Source organism: Haliotis cracherodii, unplaced genomic scaffold (genome assembly GCF_022045235.1).
Source record: "Haliotis cracherodii isolate W230 unplaced genomic scaffold, xgHalCrac1.p SCAF_2, whole genome shotgun sequence".
NCBI lineage: Eukaryota > Metazoa > Mollusca > Gastropoda > Lepetellida > Haliotidae > Haliotis > Haliotis cracherodii.
The window spans coordinates 29,054,608-29,077,746 of record NW_027266275.1 but is presented as its reverse complement, the minus strand read 5'-3'; the positions used below and the strand labels follow the sequence as shown (position 1 = coordinate 29,077,746).

Below are 23,139 nucleotides of genomic sequence, written 5' to 3'. Positions count from 1 at the left end.
TATTAATATAAAACTATGACAATGTTTGATGTATGTTGTACCTTTATTTAACATCCAGGTATAATTAAGAAATATTTCCCTTGTTTGTTCAGCAACTTGACCCGACTATACAAGGCTCTGAGGCAGCCCACACTGATGGCTTGGAACAAACTTTGTTTGACCGGTTGATGAAGTTGGTAGGTAACAGATATAAAAAACAAAATGCCTCTCGCCTTATGTTTTTTAAAATTGAGATAAAAATCTAATGTTGAATTTATTTTGGCCTAACCACTTCATTTACCAATACCAGGACAGGCTTATATATCCATATAAAACTCAATTGATGGATTCTGTTGTAAATGTCCCATATGTACAACATTTGTTAAAGAAAGACAAAGCTGGGCCAGTTGTCTCTCCTAGCAAGATGGATTCAAGTCAGTCCAGTAGCTAATCATGACCTTTGTTACACAGACGCTGAGTTTCATTACAACATATAGAACACCAGACCATCGACCATAGTCCCTCTTTAAGCCTTATGTAGCCTTATGTAGCCTTATGTAGCCCTACACCCTGACAAGAGAGTGCTGGGGTACGTCACCAATGTCCTTAATATGTAACATGACCACCCGTGAAGATCTGGGTCAGAATAGGTCTTCAGCAACCCATGCTTGCTGTAAGAGGCAACTAATGGGATCGGGTGGTCAGGCTCACTGACTTGGTTGATGCATGTCATCATCCCAGTTGCGTGGATCGATGTTCATGATGTCAATCACTGGATTGTCTGGTCCAGATTTGATTAGGTACAGACTGCCATCATATGGCTGTAATATTGCTGAGTGTGGCATTAAACAACAAACAAACAACACAACATGACATGATCAACCTTCCCCTCCTGTTGCTAGGACTACTGTCCTGTGCTGCTGCGAACTCAGTACCGCTGTCACCCTCGGATCAGTGGCATCGCCAACACCTTGTTCTACAGGGGCCAACTGTGTGATGGAGTGACCGAGGACAGCAGACAGCCACTATCCGTGAGTTGTACAATCCAGATGATCTGTTTACAAGAGCAATATCATTGCAGAATGTATATTATGTGATGAATTGTTTTTACCTTTGTTTGTCTTTGAATCGTTATGACAAATTGTACAATTATTACCAGTATTAGTGTTAATATTCAGGGGCACTGGTGGCACAGTGGTTAAGGGGTTGTCTCCCTTTGCCCTGCCAGGATCATGGTTTAGGATCCCAGTGTCACCCTAATTATGATCCTTGCTTGTGGGTTTCATTAAGTGGTAGGACCGCCTCTATGGTCTAGTGGTAGAACGTCCGCCCGGAGATCGGAAGGTCCGGGGTTCGATCACCGACCGTGTCATACCAAAAGACGCTATAAGATGGTACTTGTTACCCTGTCTGGCGCTCGGCATTAAGGGGCTAAAACAAGGACTGGTCAGCTCGGAGTCAGTATACTGTGTCTGAGTGGGGTATTCATGTTAAACTGCGGCATTGTATCTCAGTGAGCTAGCACTATAAGTTGGCATCAGTCCGGACTAGTACAAGCAGCCACACACACACACACACACACACACACACACACTTGCATGCACATCGCTATATAAGTGCAATAATCTTGGACGCGACCTTAAACCCCATTTCACCTCACCTCATTAAGTGGTAACCACCTTGTCATCAGTTTTGTCCTTTGTGCCACAGCTGACATGCAGTGATATTTACAAGATAAAGAAGGCAAAGTATATCAAATGGTAATAAGTTTTTCCTGTTTCGTAGTGTCCCTAGTTTTTAAAGTCTTGTTGTCTTGTTCCAGCCTGTGTTCCCAACCCTGAGTTTCTACGATGAGGCGGGGGGCCAGGAAGTGACGGATGGCTCGGGGAGCTACTACAACGAGAGTGAGGCCAGGCTGGTGGTGCTGCTGATCCATGCCCTGGTGATGGAGGGGGTGGAGGCCGGGAGTATCGGGGTCATCACGCTCTACAAGGCTCAGATGTACAAGATCATCACAAGTCTACACACAGACAAGTAATTCTGTTTCATAGCCCTCCAGGGATTCTGAGTTAAAATAGGTCTCCAGGAATATATTCTTGTCGTAAAAGGCGGATAAATGCAGAGATCCCAAACATTATGAATTTGGTGGAAACTTGACAGTATTGTGACCAAAAGTTCCATCAATACAATTCAATTTAAGTAGTATACCTTCCTTGAAACCACACTCACCTCACTTTTACTTCAAATTATTTGATGCAAAGATAACACCAATACTTTTATTTGGGGCCGAAATTTCGGGGTTCAGTGACAGTTGTATGCCTGTAAGCGCCTTTTAAATGTAAAGTTCAAATAATGGGGTGTAAGGTGAGTGTGGTAGATACTCTATCCAGTTGCTTGCTGTTTTGAAATCTGTCAAATATTGTCTGTCTATTTTAAATATGCAGGAATCCCGCTTACCCCCAAAATGTTACAATATGTTATACGATGAACAAGGCCATGTAAATTGGTTAACGAAACTTAAAACTGTTATTTTAAGATTTGGTGATGTCTGGTTCTTTCAAACATGTGGTAATAAAACCCTATTTTAAAATATGTTACGTCAACGGTTAAAAGACAACTTTTTTCAGGTTTGGCACAGTGATTTATCTGAAAACGCCAAAATGGCTTATCATGCACAGTTTAAAACATCCATTTTATGTGAGAACTTTTTTGATTAGTATTACTGTAAATAAAGTCAAAACCACATTGACTCGTTTTTCGGCTTAGTTCTCCCAATTTAGATTTTGAACATGGACGACATTATAATATTCCTCGTGAATTTAGAAAATGTAAAGTTTGTAACTTAAACCATATCGAAAATGAATATCACTTTTTGTTAATTTGTCCAGCTTATAGCCATCTTAGGCAAAGTTACATAAAATCTAAATTTTACATCTTTCCAAATATTCTGAAGTTTAATACAGTACTGTCATTAATATGAATACAGAAAAGTACTTGTTTTATGCCAATGCTGTAAGAACACAAATACTCCAACATGTATAATGTGCAATTATGTTAAAACTGCTTTTGTTAAAAAGCAAAGAAGTGTATTATATCTAATACTGTTTGGACCTTAATTGTATTTCGTCTGTACAGTACTGAAATATAGTAAAGTGAACAATTCAGTGAAATATGTTATTGCCTGCATTGCCTGCAATTTTAACTAGATTTTGACCAGGCTTCAGTCATTGTCACAATTATTAATCAATTAATTATTACTTGTTTAGCTTGCAATGGGAAGGTCTACATATTGTGTGGGAGAAAGAATACTAAGCAAAAGATGGCATGTAACAGGGGTTAAAATAGCCTGTTTTTGTCCCTAATGCATAAAATGTTTTGTCTTAACAGTTTTGACCTATCACTAGAGTATAACCTTTTCAAGCAGCCACAGATTATCCTCAGAGGAAAAGGTTACTGCCAGGCAAGAAACAATTAATTAAGAAATAGTGCTGTCCTTATTTCAGTCTATTCATATTTTTAAACAATGCCAACCATGATGACAGCTGGGTTGAAGATTAATTGGGATTCTGTTGGTTTCGTCCATATTAACATTGTCTGCAATTTCAGGGACACAAAAAGGTAGTGTGTGTGAGTATGGTTTTACAACATTTATCCCAATCAAGTAAAATCATGGCTGGGAGACACATTGTGTTTCACACATTGTACCCATGTGGGTATTCAAACCTGGGCCTTCAGCCTGACAACCTATGCTTCAACCATGAATCTACCCTACTGAGATGGTAGATTATCGTTTGTTGTTTAACGCCACACTCAGCAATATTCCAGCTACATGATGGCAGTCTGTAAATAATCAAATCTGGACCAGACAATCCAGTGATTAAGATCATGATCATCGATCTAAGCAATTGGGATATGTTCAACCAAGTCAGCGAGCCTGACCACCCGATCCCGTTAGTTGCTGAGATGGTAGAAATACTACAATGTAGTTGCTGATAGGTGTGTTTGTGCCTCTCAGCCCCGCCGTCAACAAGCAGCTCAAGTGTGTCCAGGTGTCCACGGTGGATGCCTTTCAAGGCGGTGAGAAGGACGTCATCATCCTCTCCTGTGTCCGCAGCAACAACATTGGCTTCATAGACAGTGACAAGTATGGCTGTTTCAACAATATCAAAAATGGGATATTTAAAAACAACAAAAAGACATGTTCATCAAATGTTGTTGCTAAAAATCCATGCTTTTTCATTTTAACATCTCTTTAATAAGAATAAAACATTGGTATTTGGCAAAGAAAATAAACCTAACCTTAAAAAATTAATTGATGTCTTTTGTGTTGATTTAGTTGTATAATCCCCAGGAAGTTGAGAATGAAAATTTAGTGCACACTCATCCATTGACCAGGGTAATAATGTAGCACTTTGAGCAAGCTTTATGGTGTTGCTTTTGCACTTTTCATCATCATCATCATCATCATCATCATCATCATCATCATCATCATTTAGCTGATAATAAGTTCCACATGGCTCAGCAAGGTTACATGTAACTGTATTACATGTAGTGTGTTTGAGTTACTGTTACAGTGATGTGTTGTCAGGAGAGCGAACGTGGCACTAACACGGGCCAGACATCACCTGCTGATCGTGGGCCATCAGAAGAACCTGTCTCGCAACAAACTGTGGTCTCGTGTCATACGGATCTGTAGAGGTATACAACAGTTCCAAAATACCATCTCACACCTTCCTCATACTCCTTGTGCCTATCATATCTTTCACAGTCCATGTACCTGTCAAATCTTTCACAGTTCTTGTCCCTGTCATACCTTTCACAGTCCATGTGCCTATCATATCTTTCACAGTCCTTGTCCCTGTCATATCTTTCACAGTCCTTGTCCCTGTCATATCTTTCACAGTCCATGTCCCTGTCATATCTTTCACAGTCCATGTGCCTATAATATCTTTCACAGTCCATGTCCCTGTCATATCTTTCACAGTCCATGTCCCTGTCATATCTTTCACAGTCCATGTACCTGTCATATCTTTCACAGTCAATGTCCCTGTCATATCTTTCACAGTCCATGTACCTATCATATCTTTCACAGTCCCTGTCCCTGTCATATCTTTCACAGTCCCTGTCCCTGTCATATCTTTCACAGTCCATGTACCTGTCATATCTTTCACAGTCCTTGTCCCTGTCATACCTTTCACAGTCCATGTACCTGTCATATCTTTCACAGTCCATGTCCCTGTCATATCTTTCTCAGTCCACATACCTGTCATATCTGTCAGTCAATGTGTCAAGCATACTTTTATTAGTCTATATGCATGTCTTTCTTATTCCACGTACCTGTCATATCTTTCACAGTCCATGTACCTGTTATATCTTTCACAGTCCATGTACCTGTCATATCTTTCACAGTCCATGTACCTGTCATATCTTTCACAGTCCATGTACCTGTCATATCTTTCACAGTCCATGTACCTGTCATATCTTTCACAGTCCATGTACCTGTTATATCTTTCACAGTCCATGTACCTGTCATATCTTTCACAGTCCTTGTCCCTGTCATATCTTTCACAGTCCACATACCTGTCATGCCTTTCACAGTCCTTGTACCTGTCATATCTTTCACAGTCCATGTACCTGTCATATCTTTCACAGTCCTTGTACCTGTCATACCTTTCATAGTCCATGTACCTGTCATATCTTTCACAGTCCTTGTACCTGTCATACCTTTCACAGTCCTTGTACCTGTCATACCTTTCAGTCCATGTACCTGTCATACCTTTCACAGTCCATGTACCTGTCATATCTTTCACAGTCCTTGTACCTGTCATACCTTTCATAGTCCATGTACCTGTCATATCTTTCACAGTCCTTGTACCTGTCATACCTTTCACAGTCCTTGTACCTGTCATACCTTTCACAATCCATGTACCTGTCATATCTTTCACAGTCCTTGTACCTGTCATATCTTTCACAGTCCATGTACCTGTCATATCTTTCACAGCCCTTGTACCTGTCATACCTTTCACAGTCCATGTACCTGTCATATCTTTCACAGCCCTTGTACCTGTCATACCTTTCACAGTCCATGTACCTGTCATATCTTTCACAGTCCATGTACCTGTCATATCTTTCACAGTCCTTGTACCTGTCATACCTTTCACAGTCCATGTACCTGTCATATCTTTCACAGTCCTTGTACCTGTCATACCTTTCACAGTCCATGTACCTGTCATATCTTTCACAGCCCTTGTACCTGTCATACCTTTCACAGTCCATGTACCTGTCATATCTTTCACAGCCCTTGTACCTGTCATACCTTTCACAGTCCATGTACCTGTCATATCTTTCACAGTCCATGTACCTGTCATATCTTTCACAGTCCTTGTACCTGTCATACCTTTCACAGTCCATGTACCTGTCATATTTTTCACAGCCCTTGTACCTGTCATACCTTTCACAGTCCACATACCTGTCATATCTTTCACAGTCCATGTGTCAAGCATACTTTTATTAGTCTATGTGCATGTCTTTCTTATTCCTTGTGACTGTCATATCTTTCATCGTATTGAATTTATTCTAGAACAGAATGTGAGCCTCGAAGTGAATGTGCCTCATGTCAGTGTGTGAATCAAGACAATACAGTCATGTAGATGTAGCATTGTATCAAGAGATACTAGTATGTGAAAATGTCTCATGAATACAGAATATTAGTGAGGTCACATCTGAGTATTTGAATATGTCTTGCTGCTTTCTCGGATCCTCAAATATGTGAGAACATGATGACGGCAGGCATTTCACTGACTGCAGATTATCCCCGAGGTCTGCAGATGTCTTCCACAGCCACCGTCGAGCTGGCTGCGTTGGTGGAGGAGAGACAAGGTCAGGCATTAACCGGGTCCTCTCAGGAGGGGCCAGGCAGTGAGAGCATGGGGCAGGGCAGGAAGAAAAGGACGAGTAGGAAGAGGAAGCGATGCAAGGGGGAGGACAGCCCCCCCATGTCTCTGTCAGGTGGGTGTACGGAGTAATACAGATTGATAACAATAATAGTCCAGCTTTGATAAAGAAAGCCATCGCCAAAGCAGCAGTAGGGTGTTGTTGTGGATATCAGACTCTTCTGTCTACTAGGGCCTAGGTTTGGCTGCCTGCATGTTTTTCGAAATGCAACCATTTGTTGTTCCCTGATATGAAGTGATGGGACAGGTGGCCCAGTTGACTGATACACAGCAGGTCGCTGTACAAGAGTTGGGTCCCTGCGGTGTGCCAGAAACCTATAAACATGGGTTCAAATCCCTGTTCATCATGGTTATGTCTGTCAGCACCATACCTATACCCCTGGGTTTCGCCAGAGTGGAAATCGTCTAAGTCCTGCATCACTTCAGGCTTTCCTCCCTCAAGCTGACACACTGTTATGTAACTAAAGTACTGTGCAGTACAGTGTCACACCAAACTCACTCATTATGAAGTGGACCCGTGAAGATCCAGGGTAGAATAGGTCTTCAGCAACCCATGCTTGCCGTAAAAGGCAACTATGCTTGTCGTAAAAGGCAAGTAACGGTATCGGGTGGTTGATAACTTGGCTGATGCATGTCATCGATCCCAATTGCGTGGATCGATGCTCATGATGTCAATCACTGGATTGTCTGGTCCAGACTCGATTAATTACAGGCGGCTGTCATATATCTGGAATATTGCTGAGTGCGGCGTTAAACAACCAACAAACTTTATGAAGTGAGAGCAGTATTGCCCATCACTCACTCAAGCAGACATCCACCTCTTTTGGAAACCCTCTTCCTTCGAGAGTACCCCATCTGTTGGTAATATGATGTGATGTGTTTCAGGGCAAGGTACGGACAGTTCAGGACAAAGTGTTGAGATTCTGACTCCACTAGATGTCCCTGTGAATGACAACATGGCTGTTGCTGATGGTGCTGGTTCTGGGGTCAGTCAGGATATTCTCCTCACTGAAGACTTTGTATTATCAGAATGTTCTGTGAACACGCTCAGCACAGAATGTAAGAAGAATAAGCGGCCACGACGCTCTCACTTGTTAGATCCGGGAGTGTTTCTGGATGACAAGATGAACTCCAGTGATGAAGATTTGCCATCATATATGTGACAACCGCAGCTTAAGTGATGAAGATTTGCCATCATATATGTGACAACCGCAGCTTAAGTGATGAAGATTTGCCATCATATATGTGACAACCAGGGCTAAAGTGATGAAGATTTGCCATCATATATGTGACAACCACGGCTTAAGTGATGAAGATTTGCAATCATATATGTGACAACCAGTGCTAAAGTGATGAAGATTTGCCATCATATATGTGACAAACAGTGCTAAAGTGAAGATTTGCCATCATATATGTGACAACCACGGCTTAAGTGATGAAGATTTGCAATCATATATATGTGACAACCAGTGCTAAAGTGATGAAGATTTGCCATCATATATGTGACAACCAGTGCTAAAGTGATGACGATCTTGCATCATACAAATCAGACCAGAGCTGACGTGGTGACTGTTCTTTACATGTGTTGAGTTAGTTTTCCATTTTGTACTCCAGATGCTTGTGAAGATTCCCAGTCTCACTGAACATCCCCCTCTTTAAATCTACATTTCGGATTATTCCTGAAACATCTGGTGTAGTGACTGTTCCGACTGTGATATGTACTAGGTTGAGTGTAATGATGTGAAAAGTATATGTAGGATTGTTTTCTCTCAAATCAAAGGAAAAAATATATATTTTATTCTAAGAATTCTCTCTTTTGTGATTATTTCAGTACTAATAGTTAAGCTTTTGCTCATGTCTGCTGTACTTTTTGTCACCAGTCTTTACAAATTTTGTCTCCAGTATGTCCTCAGCATTCTATTGCTGGTTGGAGTTGCTGAGGCTCGGTGACATTGTTGATTCTGTGTAGCGTACCCTGATGGCGTGGGTTGTTGCTTATAATATCAACCACTGGTTTGTCTGTCCCAGATTTGAATACTGCTGACTTCGTCATTAAACAAACAAACAAACAAAACAACTTCTACCTTTGTCAGCCCATCAATCTTTGTTGCCAAGGAGTGTGTGTTTTAGGACACTTTTAGTAATTTTCCAGGAATATTTCTAGGGAAACCAGCATTGGGCTATACATTTTGTACCCATGTGGGGATTCGAACCTGGGCCTTCAGTGTAATGAGTGGACGCCTTACCCACTAGGCTACTCCACTGCTCCTAGTGCTAGCTGAAGATGACAACTGACAGTAAAGTTGGGAAACCACATTAAACATGTTGAAAACATTCTTTATTACCAATAAATATACATTCAGACATTGCAAGGAAAGACTGTAGTAACAATATATGTTCAACAACAATCTTGGATTCACAAACAATATACGGTGAATGAGTGATTTTGGTTTAGCGCTGCTTTGAACAGTACTTGAGTTACTGAAGTGGGCTAAGTGGTCCAGGTCTTAGACATTTTCCACTTTGGTGAAAACACAGAGCCAAGGAATGGTACTGACAAACCTTGAAACATAATCAAGCTGACTCTGGATATAACTCTTCACAATCAGCTTGTTATATCCACAGTTAGTCAACACAGGACATAACACTCCACAGGAGCTGCACAAAAAGTGTGTTATATCCAGTGAGTCAACTCTGGATATAACACTCCACAGGAGCTGCACAATAAGTGTGTTATATCCAGTGAGTCAACTCTACATGAGTAATATACTAGTGTAGGTTTGAAATAGCTGACGTTTAGGTTGTATGAGACTGTGTTGTATTCAGAGTGGACTGTATTGTCCTGGTACAGTCTAAGGCCATAATAGAACATAATACCAGTCAACAAATTATTAGATTTTCACCTCTGCCCACATTACATAATTTTATTGTCCCCAAGGACAAACAAAGGAAATTTATATTAGTTCACCCTGCTTACGGTACTTGTCTTGATGAAATACACCATTTTACATAATATAGGTCGTCCTATCATAGTCATAATTCATTGCACTAACATCGACTGGCAGTTAATGTACACCAATGCCCTGAATAATTTGTTTTAAAACAAATTGCACAAAATATAACGTCACACAGTTTTAAAAAAATGGATGACATCTAATAATTCATTAATAGTGACCTAATTTCATCGGGTAGAAAATCATGTCTACAGACAAAACTGAAAAGGAATTTTATGGCATGGCCTCTGAAAGAAAACTTTCCTGGAGTCATTATTATGATTATGATGTTTGGAGGACATATCTCATTATGCTGCATATATACATACAGATAATCTGCGAAAGAAATGCTACTGTGATGTACAATTCAATGATTATTCAATACGGAGGTAAATGAATTTATTTGTCTCTGACACTGACAATTGGGACATAAATAACAGTGATGTAACATGAAAGTTTTCTTGCAAAACCAGTTATACTGACAAATCTTGACCAATTCATTCATTCATAAAACAACATAATATTGTATTCTGTTATTCACTGTGCACACCATTATTCATGGATGCTTCTGACATTCATGCCATGTACCAAACAGTAACACCATAGCTGACTTCATAACATTGACGTGTTTAAATATAAAGTGGACCAAAAGAAGCAACTCTTGACATCTTCATCCACTCACGGACAAACAACATTCATCCCCTCATCACGCTCGAGGAGACATCCCGTGTGCCCCATGAAGTCTTCCCAATGTGATTCAGAGACAGATGACGTCCCCAGTACACCATGCTTGTCTCCCCAATGTGATTCAGGGACAGAAGACGTCCCCAGTACACCATGCTTGTCTCCCCAATGTGATTCATCAGAGACAGAAGACGTCCCCAGTACACCATGCTTGTCTCCCCAATGTGATTCAGGGACAGAAGACGTCCCCAGTACGCCATGCTTGTCTTCCCAATGTGATTCAGGGACAGAAGACGTCCCCAGTACGCCATGCTTGTCTTCCCAATGTGATTCAGGGACAGAAGACGTCCCCAGTACGCCATGCTTGTCTCCCCAATGTGATTCAGAGACAAGACGTCCCCTTACGCCATGCTTGTCTCCCCAATGTGATTCAGGGACAGAAGACGTCCCCAGTACACCATGCTTGTCTCCCCAATGTGATTCAGGGACAGAAGACGTCCCCAGTACACCATGCTTGTCTCCCCAATGTGATTCAGAGACAGAAGACGTCCCCAGTACGCCATGCTTGTCTCCCAAATGTTATTCAGGGACAGAAGACGTCCCCAGTACGCCATGCTTGTCTCCCCAATGTGATTCAGAGACAGAAGACGTCCCCAGTACACCATGCTTGTCTCCCCAATGTGATTCAGAGACAGAAGACGTCCCCAGTACGCCATGCTTGTCTCCCCAATGTGATTCCGGGACAGAAGACGTCCCCAGTACGCCATGCTTGTCTCCCCAATGTGATTCAGGGACAGAAGAGTCCCCAGTACACCATGCTTGTCTCCCCAATGTGATTCAGGGACAGAAGACGTCTCCAGTACACCATGCTTGTCTCCCCAATGTGATTCAGGGACAGAAGACGTCCCCAGTACACCATGCTTGTCTCCCCAATGTGATTCAGGGACAGAAGACGTCTCCAGTACACCATGCTTGTCTCCCCAATGTGATTCAGGGACAGATGATGTCTCCAGTACACCATGCTTGTCTCCCCAATGTGATTCAGGGACAAAAGACGTCTCCAGTACACCATGCTTGTCTCCCCAATGTAATTCAGAGCCAGAAGATGTCTCCAGCACACAATGACATCTTCCCAATGGGTTTGGAAGCACAAGGCATCCACAGTTAACCTCCCCGTGGGAATTCTTGAGAAGAATTGGTCCCTTGTACCTTATACTGATCTCCCTTTGGGAATTCCAGACAAGAATAGGTCCCAGTATCCCATGCTTGTTCCCTCATGTCAGTGTAAACTGCCAACTGTCACACTCACTTATGACAACACCTACCTTCAACATACATACAACAGATACACACACATCTTCATCATCATCACAATAACTACATAATTTATTCATCTAGAATTAAACTTTAGTCAGACCATCTTAACGTCTTCCTTTATAGATTTCCCTAGTCAATTTGCCAAGAACAAATTAAAATATGTTGTCAGGGTTTATAAGTGGTTCATTTCCTTACTACATTTTGCTTAAAAACAATAAAACAAGTTGTTATATTTTTTAGCTTTCTTTTGCAAAGTTTAGGGTACCAGTAGGCTTGTCCATAGCACAAGAACATACATATATCTGTTATAAGCATCTGTAACCATGGTTATTAACATTCCTTCTTCATAGCTTCCAATTCTTCCAATTAGTTTTCTTATTTCTCTAATACAAATATCCAAACATGACAATATAACGATCATAAAATAACAAATAATAACAAGATTGCAGATTAAAATCTAAGAAACAGAAATTGCTAAAATAAGGTCTTTCCGTTTTATAAATTGTTTAACAATGACAAACATTTACGACTGGAAAAAGAATTGATGCTCATTATGCTTTTGAAACCAAAACCTTACTGCGTAGTTCAATGTATATTTGTGCACTCACACCATAATGTATTGTCACTAGCTGTTAAGTCACAGACATTGTGATGTCACAAATACTGCTGTTGTGCGTCACCTGTGACTACGATAAAGTTTTCATTATACCTGAAGAGCCATAGACTGGCGAAAGATCTTGTGTGCATAAAGGTGTTTTGACAAACACAAAGATCTGCTGGAAAGGGAGGTAACTTGTGTTACCATACATGTATGGGAAGTGTAAGGGGGATAACTCTAAAGAAAGTAGAACAAATATGGCAGACAAAGGGATAGTGTTGCTAGGAAAGCAGGTGCACGGTGAAAATAGAATGAAGGAGAGGGCTGTTAGACCATTTGGACCGTTGGATTTGTACAGTAATGGAATAAAGACGTGTGTTGATTGCACCAGTGACCAGTGTGTGTTCTCTGGATTATTACAATATATATGCACACATACATATACGATATACTTTCTGGACACAGAGAAGAAAGTTCTCAGACTGACGTAACTGTCAAAATAGTGAAAATCCTGAATAACGTAATAAACATTAAGTTTTTCTTAATGCCAAATAAAAATAATGCACACACACCAAAAAAGTTGTTTTTATAGATTTTGACCTACCCAAAGTCAAAGTTAAAGATATCTATTATGTTTAAGGCCTCCGGCCCAAATACAAGTTACATATAAGAAGTTTTACATATTCGGCTGAATCTTAATAATAACAGTTTGTTTCTAAGAGAAATAGCATATTTGACAAATAAAGCCAGTTTCAATATGACAGCAGCATCTTTTGAAGAGAGAAGAAAAAGGCAGGTAAAGGATAACTTGACAGATAGCATTCGGGTGTCAACATATTTCTTAGATCACAATAATAAAGACACACACAAGTAAAGTTGATTTCATTTTCTACAGCCCCATTTACCCAGATGAGTTGGTGGCCCAAACCCCGCAATTCATGAAACATTAAAACAAACTGCACGTATTAGCGATAACGTGATTTACATAATGGAAGATAAACATGTAATTTGATGGAAGATGAACTACTTGGTATGTCTTCCAATGTCAACATGGAATAGCTCCCGTGTGGGACACACACAACCGTGTTTCCTAGAGACAGACGAGACATCATATCTGTACATTGAGGTTGTGAATATTTCGATGTAGATAGCTCAGAGTCTGTGCTTGTGGGGGTGGGGGCACATCCATCTTGATACCGCGTGCTCGGAGTCGTGCTAGGCTGATTTCATTTATTCCTCGACAGTCTTTGATCTGTAAAGCTTTCAGCCCCATACAGAACTCTCCAAGGAGCCTGCAATACAGAGAGGTTATATGCAATACATTGTCAATACTTTGTCAACACTTTGTCAATACTTCACAGGTTTGTGAATACTATCAGTGTTTTACGCAACGCAGAAATATGTGTCCTGAGGGACAACCAATAATATTGACAAGGAATACAACGGTCCGGTAACACAATAATCATCAAATCTTACAGTACACTACACTACACCATTTCATAAGTTTCAGGGGGCACTGGTGGTCCAGTCGTCTAAGGTGCTGCGATTCGTTGTGCAGAGTTGCGTCCCTTAGGCATGCCAGAAACCTATGATTGTCGGTTCGAATCCCGGTTCGCCCCGATTATGTTTCTAGGTTTATCAGCACCATACCCGTGCTTGTGGGTTTCACCGAAGTGGTAAATGTCTGAGACCTGCATCACTTCGGGCTTTCCTCCCACATGAAGCTGACACACCGTGATATGACTGGAATACTGTTAAAAGCGGTGTTAAACACAACTCACTCACTCACTCAAGACCCTCCTTTATGGACCTGTGAAAGAATTTTTTGGGAGTTCTATGGATTTGTAAGTCAAGGTAAAACACTGTACAGTCAACTAATCAATTAATCTGACATGGTTGGTTGTGTATGATTATGTAGGATAAACGAGTATGTCGGATTAACAAGTATGTCGGATTAACGAAATGAAGTCGTACTTATGTTTGACAACTACACGATAGATAACGGTACATATACGTTGTAATAAAATAATGAAACAAGTATTTAGATTGTTATGTTATATTGTTAGCGGAATATGTTTTCTACTCATGCAACCTCTAAGGCCTAAAACAGGGCTTTCCGAACTACAGTTACAAGCTGGATGACTGAATTCAAAATACTTTCTAACTTAATAAATTCAACCCATGATGCAGTGTATAAATTCCCAAATATTCCTCTCAGACAACCAGTCTGGCAACTTACAAGTTACCAGACCAGATAAAATGTTGCCATTCAAGAATGTTCTAGACTACCGAAAAGAAAGTAACAAAAGGGTAAACATAAGAATAGAAGTTTAATGTGAGTTCTCAGAAAATAACAATCAACTGGTGGATAGCCAACTTAGTAACTTTAACTCCCCACCATCGGACGTACAACTTTTCAAAACTGACCGTCCCTCAAAATAGACTCAGGCTGTCCGGCAGGCAGGTATTTTAAACACTTCATGAAGTATTGACAAAGTCCCTAAGTCTTTCCTCTATGTTTTCATACACAAGAAGGACAGGTAGTTTGAACAAAGCTTCGGTACCATTGACAAAAAGTTTTCTTATGATTTACATTTTGTACACCACACTCAAATATATGTGACAATGCATCAACTTTGCTCAAATAAAAATATGTGAACATACCGGTAGCCATGAACTGATATACTGTATGCATGATCTTTGGTGCCATGAACTGTTTGTAAGCATGATCCTTATCACCATGAACTGATATGTAAGCATGATCTTTGGAGCCATTAACTGACATATATGTATGATCTCTGTCACCATGAACTGATATGTATGCATGATATTTGGCACTATGAACTGATATGTAAGCATGATCTTTGGAGCCATTAACTGACATGTATGCATGATCTATGGCACCATGAACTGATATGTATGCATGATCTTTGGCACCATGAACTGTTTGTAAGCATGATCTTTATCACCATGAACTGATATGTAAGCATGATCTTTATCACCATGGACTGATATGTATGCATGATCTTTAGCACCATGGACTGATATGAATGCATTATCTTTGGAGTCATTAACTGACATGTATGCATGATATTTGGCACCATGAACTGATATGTGTGCATGATCTTTGGCACCATGAACTGATATGTAAGTATGATCTTTGGCGCCAAGGACTGATATTTATGCATGATCTTTGGGGCCGTGGGCTGATATGTAAGCATGATCTTTGTCACCATGGACTGACATGTATGCATAGTCTTTGGCACCATGAACTGATATGTATGCATAGTCTATGGCGCCATTGACTGATATGTATGCTTGATCTTTATCATCATATACTGATATGTATGCATGATCTTTGGAGCCATTAACTGACATGTATGCGTGATATTTGGCACCATGAACTGATATGTGTGCATGATCTTTGGCACCATGAACTGATATGTAAGCATGATCTTTGGCGCCAAGGACTGATATGTATGCATGATCTTTGGGGCCGTGGGCTGATATGTAAGCACGATCTTTGTCACCATGGACTGATATGTGTGCATGATCTTTATCATCATGGACTGATATGTATGCATGATCTTTGGAGCCATTAACTGACATGTATGCATGATATTTGGCACCATGAACTGATATGTATGCATGATATTTGGCACCATGAACTGATATGTATGCATGATATTTGGCACCATGAACTGATATGTGTGCATGATCTTTATCACCATAAACTGATATGTATGCATGATCTTTGGCGCCAAGGACTGATATGTATGCATGATCTTTGGGGCTGTGGGCTGATATGTAAGCATGATCTTTGTCACAATGGACTGACATGTATGCATAGTCTTTGGCACCATGAACTGATGTGTATGCATGATCTTTATCACCATGGACTGATATGTATGCATGATCTTTGGGGCTGTGGGCTGATATGTAAGCATGATCTTTGTCACAATGGACTGATATGTATGCATAGTCTTTGGCACCATGGACTGATATGTATGCATAGTCTTTGGCACCATGGACTGATATGTTGCATAGTCTTTGGCACCTTGGACTGATATGTATGCATAGTCTTTGGCACCTTGAACTGATATGTATGCATAGTCAATGGCGCTATGGACTGATATGTATGCATAGTCTTTGGCACCTTGAACTGATATGTATGCATAGTCAATGGCGCTATGGACTGATATGTATGCATAGTCTTTGGCACCATGAACTTATATGTATGCATAGTCTTTAGCACTATGGTTGACATGTATGCATAGTCTTTGGCACCATGAACTTATGATATGTATGCATAGTCTATGGCACCATGAACTGATATGTATGCATAGTCTTTAGCACTATGGTTGACATGTATGCATAGTCTTTGGCACCATGAACTTATGATATGTATGCATAGTCTATGGCACCATGAACTGATATGTATGCATAGTCTTTAGCACCATGGTTGACATGTATGCATAGTCTTTGGCACCATGAACCGATATGTATCAAGTCTTACATATAGAAGAACACGAAGACATGAATCTTTTCCTGAATAACAACTAATTAGTTACTAGTAATCACATTTCACTGCTACTTCTTGCCCCTTCATCAGATGTAACGTCTTGGTGAACACAAAAGTTTACACACACTGAGACAGCAGCCTACCTGATGGAGTCGTTGGTGACGCGCCAACAGCCATGGATGTTGAGGTGCTGCAGGCTGGGGCTGTTGTGGGATATCACAGATATAGCTGTGTCCGTCAACCCATAGATCTTCGACACAGACAGATAGCGGATCCTGAATACAAATTGTCTGGGTTACTCGCAGTCTATACTACAACAGGTTTGTATACACCATGGTCCTCCATCACCTGTAAATACATCTGAGGAATATGTCACTTCCGTGAGTTTTACATGGCCTCAGTTTATAAGCCTACTGAAAATAGACATGCACCACTGTTACACTGCATAGCGGCCATTTGTATTTATGACTGAGGAAGGAACATGGTGTTTGTAAGACGGTGAAGCACTGACGATGGGGTTATGTGGTGAGGGGTGTAACTAGCAACCTCTGAATGGTGAAGTCAAATGGGGTTTAATGTGGTGTTCAGGATGCCATTGTACAAAACCTTACAGCCACGACTGCCATAAGTATGTTAAGGTATGGGAGTTACAATCACCTTAGCGCTAAGATTATTTCATTCTGCTAGTGATGTGAATGCATGTGTGCATGTGGCTGCACTAGTCCAGACCAGTTTTATAGTGCTAGCACACTGAGATACAATGCCGCAGTTTAACATGGTTCACGTTTTAATTAGTCACGGTAGAATGGAGATAAACATACTGTGTTTTCAGCGTAGAGATAGGTTACAACCTAAAGTGGCTGAAACATCATTTCCGCTTTAGTTATCATTCCCCTTCATCAAAATAACTTACTGTGCATGGAAAAACAAACTCACAGTCCAGGACGTTTATACAATTGATTAATAAATAAACATTAATTGGCTCCACTACCTTCTGTAGAACCCCTCCACAACTGAGTTGGAAATGCTGTACATCAATAATGAGAAATGACAATCACCAGAAAACCTGGGAAACGTCCAATTCCTCTCCAACAACCTCCATGACTTCACAAAAAGAAAACTAACAGAGGCAGTCCACATTCACCGCCACAAGCCAACAATCAACAGAGATCAAGGCTATTTCATCACATCCGCCTGCTATGAACTCATAAAGCAATAATCACCCCACCTATGTACACTTAATCCTGTTCAATTAGGTTCCTGTGTTATTGGCTTCCTCATCACGTGTTCTCTGTCCATCATGGTGTTTCAGTTTTATCCTTCTGTTGTCATTGTTTAACCTACTCACGTTAATCTCTCTGATGTAAGCAGTTTTGTTTTTGCTAATCCTCCAGCTGCTATATATATTCTCTACTATGCTCATCATTCAGACCATGCCCCAGCCCGGGCTAGGTTAAAACAAGAATTGCAGTTAGATCCGCTATCTGTCATAGATCTCCTAAAGCCAAGAGATGCAATAGCGAAGGCCAAACTAACTCTATTTCTGAGAGATGGACAGATACTCGAATGTATATAAACAGAGCAGCCAAGGATAGAAATGAAATCTTATCAAGATAAGAAAATAGAAATCATATCAACACAAAAACAGAAATTATGTGAACACCAAACTCACAATAGATAGGTGTACCCTACTCACACACAGGAGTCCCAAAGAGGGACAGGTCAGCCGAAATTGCCTAGGCAGAAGGCGACCTCCTAAACACTTAATGCAACAACAACAACATCATCATTCAGCCTTGCTTGAAAACGGTATAAGGATCAATCTAAGCCGAAACTCTTAAATAAAGAAGTTGTTATTTATATTCATAAATTGTGTCTACTTTGTCACCAGGAATTAACGATAAGTCTGCAGGGAAGCCAATGATCAGGTACAACGTCCTAGTGAAAACTTAAATCATAAAAATTGAAATCTAAACACGATTGTAGCAAGAGAACACTTATTGCCAGGTTATTACATTATTTCGTTTTAAAGGGTGAAAATATGAACAGACAGACGCAATCCGAGAATGTCATAAATATCTGCACAATCACACACAATGAACCGTTTTTTTTAGTATCTGTGTAAAATGATATCAAAGCCTCACTGAATGGAGGGTTTATGATACAATGGCTTCTGATGTTGAATTGATTAATTCTCCCCTACACTACAGTAATTTATTGCATGTTTGCATAATTGATTTTCATGACTCTTTTGGACATTTTTATTAACATGATAAATATGAATTTTTTAAGGGGTGATAAACTAGTCGTCAAAAACACATTAACCAGCATGACTTGGCAGCCATTAATTCATTTTCATTGAGAAATATATATATGAAATATCAATTCATGATACAAACAAATGACAAAAAGACGAGCACTGAAATCTTGACGCCAGATGGCGCTGCAATTAGTTTAATTGGCTTATTCTGCTGTGCATATGATAAATGCATGCAATGAGTAGCATGACGCAGAGGTGCACAATGTATTACATCCGTCCATAATCTTAGTTGCAATAGTATTTTAATCCAGAAACACTCAAAATAGTTTACTCATAATTTTAATATTAGACAAGGAACCTTTGACTTTCATGCATAAATCTGAATAATGAAAATGTTTACAAAGACAAAAGTTGGTGGCAATATCAGCCTATACCAGTTCCCCAACACTATAGGTATCCACATTGCTATAATCAATAGTTAAGAGAAATCCTGGGTTTTAGAAGTACCATATTTGATATAAGCTATGCCCTGAGCATTTAGAGGCAATAGGGGCTCCTTATAGACTGACATTTCATCCCAGAAATAAAGTTATCTTACTTTAAAATATATATATCTACATAACAAAAAATAAACAAATCCAAATGGAGTCCAGAACAATCCCAGAGCTGAGGCAATCTAGACTTGAGTTGGTCTCCTTTTTCAGTTTATTGTCTAGGGTCTGGGAGACAGACTATCTCCTTGTTGAGATACCATTTGACACAGATGTGCTTATCAGGGTATTTTCATAGTACATGGAATTCTAGACCAGTAAACATGTAATGAAATGCTTCACTTTTATAAACATGGGGAAAGGGGTCTGGTTGTCATGGTTATAAGAGGGAGGGTGATATTGCTAACTTAAATTGATACTCTTACATATTTTTTGTTTGTGAAAAAATCTAAAGCCAGACATGATTGTATTTCCAGGGCATTGAGAAAACAATATTGAAAAAGACTTTCCAAATTTTGTTTTGTTCTTCAAAAAGTCACCTTGATCATCATGATCATGTTGATTCTTGGTTGAAAAAGTGGAAAAAAATCAATTCATCACTTTTTTAATAACCGCCAACAAAAGGAAAAATAAAATGAAAGAAAAATAATAATTTGATTATCGGGTAAGCAAAACCTGGCAGTTGCTAATACTCAACAGGTCACTGGTAAGAAGCAATTCTGTAAAACGCTTTAAAAGTCCTTCAAGTATTCTCGACATTTCTTGTACATCTATATATATATTTGATGTTCAACATTTTATCATTCACTGTGTGTTGCAATATTTTAATCTTCTTGTATCAGAGAGATCTTGAAATAGGCATTATGCAAGATGACCAATCCGTTTTGAAGAAAATAAAATATTGTTTAAACCAAGCAATTCTACTAGTTTTGAATGCTAGCTTTGATGTTAGGAATGGCAAATGACTCAATTACCGGTTCACATGAGGCATGTTCTGGGACAATGGCGGCAACTGTATCAAATACAGAGTATTATTTCCAAGTTCATCTTGAGGGTGGAGGATGGTATACTAGACAAGATGGCAATTTAAAAAAAAAAGTTGTATGTAAAAATCTGTAAACCAAAAAATTAAAAGATTCTGGCCTAGGGGCCTTTGCACATTCTAAACGGTGTATTTCTGAAAGAGAGGCGACAGTGAACCTACTTTCTACCATAGACGATGAGTTGACTGATGACCTCGTCGTCCAGGTTCCAGCAGCCCGTCAGATCCACGTGCTCGAGCTCCCGACAGTTGACCAGCAGCCCGGTCAGAGCCTCCTTGCTGACCCAGTGGCAGTCTCGCAGCACAAGCAACTGCAGTGCATGACAGTTCACTGCCAACACATTCACACACAGGTTCGTCAAGTTGGAGCAGTTTGTTAAATCTACCTTCAACAAGTAGGGGTTATTGAGTAGCACGGGTTTCAGGACAGTATCTGATAGCCAATCTTTAGAGTTGATTAGCGTGAGCTTCTTTAAACACAGATTGTTGTGTGACATGAGAACGAAGGCTTCCGATGTGACCCTCGCTGCTACCCGACTTAGATCAAGGGTGAAGGTCGTTCTGAAGAAGGTGTCGACAATGTCACGGAACTGAGTGGAGATTACACGTAGTTGAAAGACTTCCTTCACGGACAGGAAGGGGAAGAGGTGCCGACAGATGACATGCTCCCAGGGTAGACTGAAGATTGTCACTGGTCCATCAGCTGTCGCCATTTTGGACACGCCTGCAACAGAACGTGGGATGATCATAGTAAGTCAAACTGTGCTTTGTGTAGCACTTCATGTTCGAGTAGCACTTCATGTTCGAGTAGCACCTCATGTAGGCATATGGAATTCTAAATAGTGTAAAGGTGGGATTTGAACCCAACTGTTACTGTTATTGCAAAATATAACAGTTCTGAACCTGATGTCAATTATTTTGAATTTGGCCTAACTTTTTTGTTCAACTTGAAAACTTAAACTAGTAGTTATTTAGTTTAACAAATGTTTAAGATAAAAATAACTATACAGTAGCCCCAGGTTATTCACTTAAACACTCATCTCAAAGATACCTCAAGCTTTGAAATATTTATTTATAAAACGTGATGTTATTTTACAGATATTATTGATAATCTAATGATAACTGATGCATTTTATGTACTTACACATCAACTGATAATTGACCGTTAATATATTGGATCATGAACCAAGATTTTTGTTTGTTTTGCTTGTTTAATGTATTCAACAATATTCCAGCAATATGTAAATAATCGAGTGTGGACCCAGACAATCCAACAATTGACATCATCAGCATTTATCAGTATGAACCGCCTCTGTCGTCTAGTGGTAGAGCGTCTGTCTGGAGAGCGGAATGTCCAGGGTTTGATCACCGGCTGTGTCATACAAAAGACTTTAAAAGATGGTACTTCTTGGACGGAATGTTAAACCCCATTTCACCTCACCTCATCTTTCAGCATGAACTAAAAGAGTGCTGAGATGACAGTCTATATGTAAAGTTGTGAGTTTGAATACTATTTCAACTACGTCATGGTGAGTCAACAAACATGGGAGAGAAAAACAAATGAAACCCACAAGCATAATCTCAGCAACTCCGGGATTCGAACCCAGAACAGTGACTTGACAAAGGCCTTTATTATATCAAGTCAATCATGTGAGAATGTTGAAATAAATACAAATGTGTCACTCTGCACGATAGAGCTTTTATCGTATTTATGAATACATTTTTATTTTTCATAGTTTCGTGGTATACATACATATATTCCACCCACATTCTGAAATAACCTTTAATTAGAAATTGGTCAGGTTATAGAGGGAAATATTTAGTAGAAGTTTTACACTTCTTATCCGGGTTAGAACAGTTCTTCAGCAACCCATGCTTGCCATAACACTACAGGCGAGGTCAGGCTCGCTGACTTGGTTGATGCATGTCATAAATTGATGTTCATGATATCAATCACTGGGTTGTCTGGTCCAGACTCGATTATTTACAGACGGCCGTCATATAGCTGGAATATTGCTGAGTGTGGCGTTTACAAACAAACAAACATGCTCGTGAGTGAGTGATCAGCTGCTGAGGACACTGATACTGGCGGTCATTGCTTCGCCTCGTATACAGTGTAGTGTATGCACGATTCCTTGACAAGATCTAATACGGTAGATCTCATATTGCAACTTATAATGTTGGAACTGCATTAGCTGCAAACAAATTGACAAACTCACCGTCAGTTAACTGACTGATGACCTTTTGAGCGGTTCACGCATTCTTAATTTTCCACCTCAAACACCTGTCATACAAACTCC

General features: G+C 40.0%; 5 protein-coding genes across 5 annotated transcripts; 2 read left to right on the top strand and 3 right to left on the bottom strand.

The window, feature by feature from the left end:
• The first annotated feature begins 322 nt into the window (after positions 1-322).
• Positions 323-4,587, top strand: LOC139467556 (5'-3' DNA helicase ZGRF1-like). Its single transcript, XM_071249089.1, has 5 exons — positions 323-334; positions 882-1,010; positions 1,802-2,013; positions 3,995-4,123; positions 4,554-4,587. The coding sequence occupies exons 1-5, from the start codon at positions 323-325 to the stop codon at positions 4,585-4,587; spliced, it is 516 nt and encodes a 171-aa protein (XP_071105190.1).
• Positions 4,588-4,659: 72 nt separating this feature from the next.
• Positions 4,660-5,663, bottom strand: LOC139467555 (U1 small nuclear ribonucleoprotein 70 kDa-like). Its single transcript, XM_071249088.1, has 2 exons — positions 5,317-5,663; positions 4,660-5,170 (listed from the first exon to the last, which is right to left on the bottom strand). The coding sequence occupies exons 1-2, from the start codon at positions 5,661-5,663 to the stop codon at positions 4,660-4,662; spliced, it is 858 nt and encodes a 285-aa protein (XP_071105189.1).
• Positions 5,664-5,733: 70 nt separating this feature from the next.
• Positions 5,734-6,471, bottom strand: LOC139467554 (uncharacterized). Its single transcript, XM_071249087.1, has one exon. It carries the CDS (start codon positions 6,469-6,471, stop codon positions 5,734-5,736), a length of 738 nt encoding a protein of 245 aa, XP_071105188.1.
• Positions 6,472-6,758: 287 nt separating this feature from the next.
• Positions 6,759-8,095, top strand: LOC139467552 (uncharacterized). Its single transcript, XM_071249086.1, has 2 exons — positions 6,759-6,987; positions 7,818-8,095. The coding sequence occupies exons 1-2, from the start codon at positions 6,759-6,761 to the stop codon at positions 8,093-8,095; spliced, it is 507 nt and encodes a 168-aa protein (XP_071105187.1).
• Positions 8,096-11,029: 2,934 nt separating this feature from the next.
• Positions 11,030-23,139, bottom strand: LOC139468948 (F-box/LRR-repeat protein 15-like). The gene is made up of 4 exons (XM_071251096.1): positions 23,059-23,139; positions 21,002-21,563; positions 17,190-17,321; positions 11,030-13,816 (listed from the first exon to the last, which is right to left on the bottom strand). The coding sequence occupies exons 2-4, from the start codon at positions 21,550-21,552 to the stop codon at positions 13,633-13,635; spliced, it is 867 nt and encodes a 288-aa protein (XP_071107197.1). The 5' UTR covers positions 21,553-21,563; positions 23,059-23,139; the 3' UTR covers positions 11,030-13,632.